The sequence below is a fragment of the Chenopodium quinoa genome, unplaced genomic scaffold (genome assembly GCF_001683475.1).
Source record: "Chenopodium quinoa cultivar QQ74 unplaced genomic scaffold, ASM168347v1, whole genome shotgun sequence".
Lineage (NCBI taxonomy): Eukaryota > Viridiplantae > Streptophyta > Magnoliopsida > Caryophyllales > Amaranthaceae > Chenopodium > Chenopodium quinoa.
In genome coordinates this window covers 1,195,901-1,202,496 of record NW_018744072.1, presented here as the reverse complement: position 1 = coordinate 1,202,496, position 6,596 = coordinate 1,195,901, and the positions used below count along the sequence as shown (strand labels likewise).

Here is a 6,596-nt window from a genome sequence, read left to right as displayed (position 1 = left end):
AGGATGACACCTTATGAAATGGGGGAGTTAAAGATCCAATTGCAAGAGTTGCTAGATAAGGGGTTCATTAGACCTAGTGCCTCACCTTGGGGAGCACCTGTTTTTTTATTTTTGAAAAAGAAGAATGGGAGTTCAAGGTTGTGTATCGATTATAGAGACCTAAATAATGTGACTGGGAAGAATAAGTACCCTTTACCCAGAATAGATGGCTTGTTTGACCAGTTGAAGGAGGCAAGTGTGTTCTTGAAGATCGATTGAAGTTCGGGGTACCATTAATTGAGGGTTGCTGACAAGGATATCCCAAAGACTGCTTTTAGAACACGTTATAGGCATTATGAGTTTACAGTTATGCCTTTTGGGTGAACTAATGCACCTGATATTTTCATGGACTTGATGAACCGAGTGTTTCATGAGTACTTAGATAAGTTTGTGGTGGTATTCATTAATTACATTTTAATGTATTCAAGGAGTGAAGAGGAGCACGCCCATAATGGTAGGACTGTTTTGGAGACCCTTAGAAGCAATAAGTTGTATGCCAAATTTTCTAATTGTGAGTTTTGGTTGGAACAAGTTGCACTTTTAGGTCATTACATTCCTAAGGAGGGTGTTTCTATGGATCATGCAAAGATCAATGCAGTTAGTGAGTGGCCTACTCCTAAAAATGTGACCGATGTTAGAAGCTTTTTGGGGTTGGCTGGGTATTATAGGAGGTTTGTCAAAGACTTTTCCAAGATAGCCAGACCTATGACCACCTTGATGAAAAAGGAGACCAAATTTGTGTGGGATGAAAAGTGCGAATTAGTTTTTCAAACCCTCAAAGACCAGTTGACTACCGCGCTAGTGTTAGCATTGCCCAATGGAAGTGAGGGATTCGAGGTGTATAGTGATGCCTCGAAACATGGATTGGTTTGTGTGCTGTAGCAGAATGGGAAAATGATAGCCTATGCGTCTCAACAGTTGAAGCCTCATGAAGTTAACTATCCAACACACGAATTGGTGCTCGTTGCTGTTGTGTTTGCCTTGAAAATTTGGAGACACTACTTGTACGGTGTCACTTGTAAAATATTACGGATCACAAGAGCCTGAAATATATCTTCACCCATAAAGATTTGAACTCACGACAACGTCGGTGGTTAGAGTTCATTAAAGACTATGACTTAAATATTCAGTACCACGAGGGAAAGGCAAATGTCGTTGCAAATGCCCTTAGTAGGAAGTCGAGTCACAGTGTTAACGCCTTAGTGGTTGCCGATGACTTATGCGAAGATATAAAGAAGTTGAACCTTTAAGTGGTGAATCAAGGAGAGCTAGAGGGATTATTGAGTGCTTTGTTGATTAAACCATCTATTTTCGAAGAAATTAAAGAGAAGCAAACTGAGGATGAGTTATTACAGAAGATTAGGGATCGAGTGACCAGTGTTGCTGAGACTGAGTTTGAAATCCACGAAGATGGGAGTTTAAGGTACAAAGGGTAGATGGTGTGTGCCACAGAATTGTGAAGAAGTGAAGAGGAAAATCATGGAGGAAGGCCATAATACTCCATATTCAGTTCACCCTGGAGGAGATAAGTTGTATAAAGACTTGAAAGAATTGTATTGGTGGCCGAATATGAAAAGGGAGGTAGTTGAATTTGTGTCTAAGTGCTTAACATGTCAGAAGGTGAAAATGGATCATAAAAGACCCATGGAGAAGGTGCAATGCAACCACTAGTGATACCAGGGTGAAAATGGGATTTAATCTCCATGGACTTTGTGACTGGATTGCCAAGGACTCAGAATGAGAATGACATAATTTGGGTGATCGTGGATAGACTTACTAAGTCAGCAATGTTTATTCCAATCAAGGAGACTTGGAAGAAGAAACAATTGGCAAGTACTTATATGAAGAATGTAGTTCATTTGCACGGGGTTCCTAAGGACATTGTATCCGATAGGGATTCGAGATTTTGTCTAAGTTTTGGCAAAGAAAGTGCAAGAAAACCTTAGGACTAATTTGAAAATGAGTACAACTTTTCACCCTACGATAGATGGGCAAACAGAAAGAAAAAATCAGACCATGGAAGATATGTTGCGGGCTTGTGTAAAATTCTCCTATAATAATAGCTATCACGCAAGTATTGGGATGGCACCTTTCGAAGCACTTTATGGGAGAAAATGTCGAAGCCCTATGTGTTAGAGTGGTTATAGTGAGATAATCACTTTGGGAACCAAATTCATCGAGGACATGGTGAGCAAAGTAAGATTAATCCAATCGAGGATTAAAGCAGCTTAAGATAGACAAAAGAGTTATGCCGACATGAAGAGGAGAAATGATGAATTCAATGTGGGTGATGAAGTTTTCCTAAAGGTCTCACCCACGAAAGGGGTAATGTGGTTTAGCAAAAAAGGGAAGCTCGGTGCCAAGTATGTGGGGCTTTATGAGATCCTGCAACGTGTGGAAAAAGTTGCTTACAAATTGGCTTTGCCAATAGAGTTCAAGAAATGCATGATTTTTTTGACATTTCGCAACTCAAGAGGTATGTGGCAGGTGACACCCATGTGTTTCAGCCAAAGACGATTCAGCTTGATGAGTCTCTGACATATGAAGGGAGACCAGATCGAATCTTAGATCACAAGGTGCGCAGCTCGCGAAACAAGGATGTGCGAATCGTAAAAGTCCTTTGGTCTAACCAAGAGTACGAAGAAGCTACTTGGAAAACGAGGATGATATGAAAAAGAAATACCCCGAGTTATTTGTTTAGTTGAGTTACGGGGTTGTAACTTTTTTCTTTTAAGAGAGGTAGATTGTAATCCCCGCAATTTTATGAAATTTACAATTATATTTTGTTTAATTATAAGTATATTTTATATTAGTATAATTTAAGCAAATATTTATACTAGAGTAATATATCTTAATGCGATATAAACAAAGTTTTTATACACTTATGAAAATTGTCCAAAGAGAGAATTATTTGGTTTCATTCTCTTTTTAATGGACTAACCGAATAGCTATATTCCTAAACCCATACATTTTGGACCCAAACCCAAAATAAAAAGAAACTCTTAAAATTCCCCTAACATACGTACTACTATTACTACTCCCTCCATTCATTTTCCTTTTCCTACTCCCTTCATTCACGTGCACTCAAAGAAAAAAAAAATACAAACTCTGTTGTTGCCCACTGTCGGAAACCACCGCCCAACTCCACCGCCTGACCTAACCAGCGCCCAGGTCGTTGCCGGCCAGCCTGCTGCTCCTCGGTTCCCTCGTCCTCTTCTCATCTTCCTCCTTTGTTGTTCTCATATATATATATATATATATTATATAATAAAAAAAAAAAATTACCCCATGCTCTTGATTTATGTATTTGATGATTTTGTTTGATGTTTAATCTCATGATAAAGATTGTAAATTTATAATTTCATGAACTATTATTTTGAATTTTAAATTTTAGATTTTATTATTCATTAAAAATAGGGTTTATGTGTAGATTTTTCATGATTTAAAGGGTTTAAACATGTTTAACAAGCTAACAAAGTATTTTATGGTTTCATCATGTTAAAACTAGTAATTTTGTGTTTACATTAAATTTTCAGATTATATTATAAGATGTAAAATTTAAGTTTAAGATTGTTCATTTGATGGGGTTTTGAGTTCTAATGCATATTATACTACTATACAAGTTATATTATGATTATGGACAGTTATAGATTCAAGTTTATAATCTGAATGAATTTTCAGATTTTGTATGATATGAATTTTGTTATTTTAGTATCAAAAATAAAGGTTTATGATGTTTCTTAATGTTTAAATAACCTACTATATTACAATGCTACAAGTATGGGTTGCATGATTTTTAAGAGGCTTGATAAAACTAATTTTTCAACTTATGTTAGTAGGATAAACATGCTGGAACTTTCACTACTAGAAAACAGGCAATTTACGATGGAATTCTGTCGGAAGAACTTTTCCAAAGAAATTCAGTCATCAGAAGAGGTTTTCTGGCTCGGAAAAGTCCGTCGAAAATTTTCGACGGATAATATTCTGCCGGGAAATTCCGACTGAAATTATGTTGGAAAATGCTGTAAAAATATATATATATAAAAAAAAAAAACCACGCCACACCACCACCTCCACTGCCTATCACCACCTCCAACCACCACAACCTAGTACCCAACTTCCTGAAAAACCCTAGAAAACCCAAAGCTATCCCCACCCAACAACCCAATAACCACCGTAACCCACCCCACCTAACCCTAATCCACCCAAATACATATCTACCACCAAAACCCACCTAAACCAAACCCAGATCTACAACCCTATCCCTAACCCTAACCAATCCAGATCTATAACCCCAAACCCACCTTAAATGTAACCGAGTTCTACAACCCTAACCTTAACCAATCCGGTCGAACCACCCATCATAAGCGAAACACCCCACCACCCACCTAAAACCATCCACCACGACCGCCGAAAACCACAACCACAACCCAAAAATTAACCAAAAAAAAAAATTAAAACAAGAAAACATACCTTTAAAACCGAAATTGGCTTTAAATTTCACCTCAAACTTGTATAATAATTGATCTTAAAAACCTTAAAAATTAAAATGGCATAGAAAGCAGGGATAGGAGGCAGCGGTCGTGGCGATGGGGCAGCGTCGTCCAGCGGCGTTGGAGGATGCGAGAAAGGGAAAAGAGGAGGAGAAGAAAAAGATCGAGAAAAAGAGGAGAAATGAAGACAAGCAGAAGAGAAAAGAAATGAGGAGAAGGAGAAGAACAAGATCGAGAAGAGATAAGGAGAAGAAAAGGAGGAAGGAGAAAATAAATGAGGAGAAGATAAAGAAAGAAAGGAGAGAGAGAAGAAAGTGAAAATAAAGGGGATAAGGGGGCGGCTGATGATGTAGGGTTTTGGTGTTTTTTTTTAATGTTAAATCCGTCGGAACTCGTTAAAATTCCGTAGGAAATTATTTGTTTCCCGTCAGATAATTAAGTTTTTTCCGACGCATTTAAATTCCGTCGGAAATTTCCGATGGATTTCCGACGATTCTAAATTCGTCAGAAATTTCTGACGAAACTTAAATCCATTGGAAATTCTAACTTTTCCGGCGGATTTCCGTGTCTGTCAGAACATATTTGTCGAAAATTGAGCTTTTTCTTGTAGTGTTTATATTTAAAGGTGTATTTGGGTAAATTTTCAATCTAAACTCATAGTTCTACTTGTAAACTATTATCTCATGTGTTTGGGAGTGACCACTTGCTTCGTTTGTTCAAGGTATATACAAGTTACGGAAATCCTTGATCTTTAGGAGTATGTTTAAGGAGTTGTAAGTGTTAAACCTTAAGAAGTTTTGATGATGATGGATATGCCAACTTCAACTAATGTGATTTCATTAAGTATTGAATTAGAATAGGTGAAATTGACTTTGGAAGTGGAAGAGTAACCTATCTATGAAGATCTAAGGAGAAACAAAAGAAAGACAAAAAGAATAGAAAAAGAGTTCTTCATTAGAGCTAGAGGTGATCTCTAACAGGAACACAAAGAGAAGCTTTCTAACAGGAGCTTGACAACAAGCTGAGAAGACTAGCTTGGACTGCGTTGAAGACAAGAAGTTCCACAAGAACTTGGACTGCGAGTCCCTGTAAGGAGCTGGAGTGTTGAAGACAGCAGGAACTTGGTCCTGGTCTGAGTAGAGCCCAAGTATTCATACAATGTGAAGCTTAAGGAGGCAATTCGGCAATAGACTAAAAGTCTTATTATTAAGGTTTTTGTTGAGTTTATTTTTACTAGGATTGCTGTAAATATGTTTGGTTAATTATGCATGAAATCTATTAGAAGCGTGGCAAATATTGGCAAGCTTAATAATATGGAAAGTTTTAAAAAGATAAGTTTTAAATTTAGGAAAAGACCTTTGAGAGATTTTATCTTATAAAATCTGATTTTACAAAATGATAATCTTTTCTAAATTATATAATTCTTGTATATAAAGGAGTGTTCATTATTGATACAACTCGTGAGTTTATTCGTGCAAATCTGAACAGTGCTTAAAGAGTAAGTTTTCCAAGTTCATAAGCTGTGTCATATTAGTTTCGGATTTCATGTGTAGCTTTCCAATCACATATTAGAATCAAGAGTTTGTATTGTTTTGGGTATTAGGTGAGTGATTAGCTTTTGCATACACTGTGGTAGGCTTTGGGTGTGAAGCCGAGTGTTTAGTACTCTGAGAGTGCTGTGAGGAATCTAAGTCCGGAACTTAGGTTTGGTAGGATAGGGTCCTATCGAGTAGCACGTTCAGTCAGGAACTTGTGAGAAAGGTCTGTGATTGTAATAGGTTGTAACTAGGAGTGTTACCCTATTATAGTGAAGTGTTTGGTTTTGAAATTGCTTGGAGGGTCGAGGTTTAACTTCCAGTTAGGCCCTGGAAAGTTTCCTCGTAAAATCCTATGTGCATTGCAAGTTCCTTAAATACTTTGTTTTAAATTTCCGTGAAAAGTTGCCACTAGGAACTCACTGCAATTCACCCCCCTCTTGTAGAAGTTCGTCTCAACTAACAATTGGTATCAGAGCAGGTTCTCAAGCATAACAAATAACTTTGTTGAGTAAGTTTCTAAAGAGAG

The 6,596-nt window shown here is 37.3% G+C and overlaps 1 protein-coding gene across 1 annotated transcript; it reads left to right on the top strand.

The window, feature by feature from the left end:
• The first annotated feature begins 456 nt into the window (after positions 1-456).
• Positions 457-1,289, top strand: LOC110691289 (uncharacterized mitochondrial protein AtMg00860-like). The gene is made up of 2 exons (XM_021868210.1): positions 457-906; positions 1,170-1,289. Exons 1-2 carry the CDS (start codon positions 457-459, stop codon positions 1,287-1,289), a joined length of 570 nt encoding a protein of 189 aa, XP_021723902.1.
• The last annotated feature ends 5,307 nt before the right edge of the window (positions 1,290-6,596 follow it).

What these genes read in the sequence shown, in the direction of transcription:
- LOC110691289 (XM_021868210.1), top strand. Translation starts at nt 457, where the DNA reads ATGTATTCAAGGAGTGAAGAGGAGCACGCCCATAATGGTAGGACTGTT. An exon ending in ATGCCTCGAAACATGGATTG is followed by an intron (nt 907 to 1,169) that starts GTTTGTGTGCTG and finishes TTAAATATTCAG; the next exon opens with TACCACGAGGGAAAGGCAAA.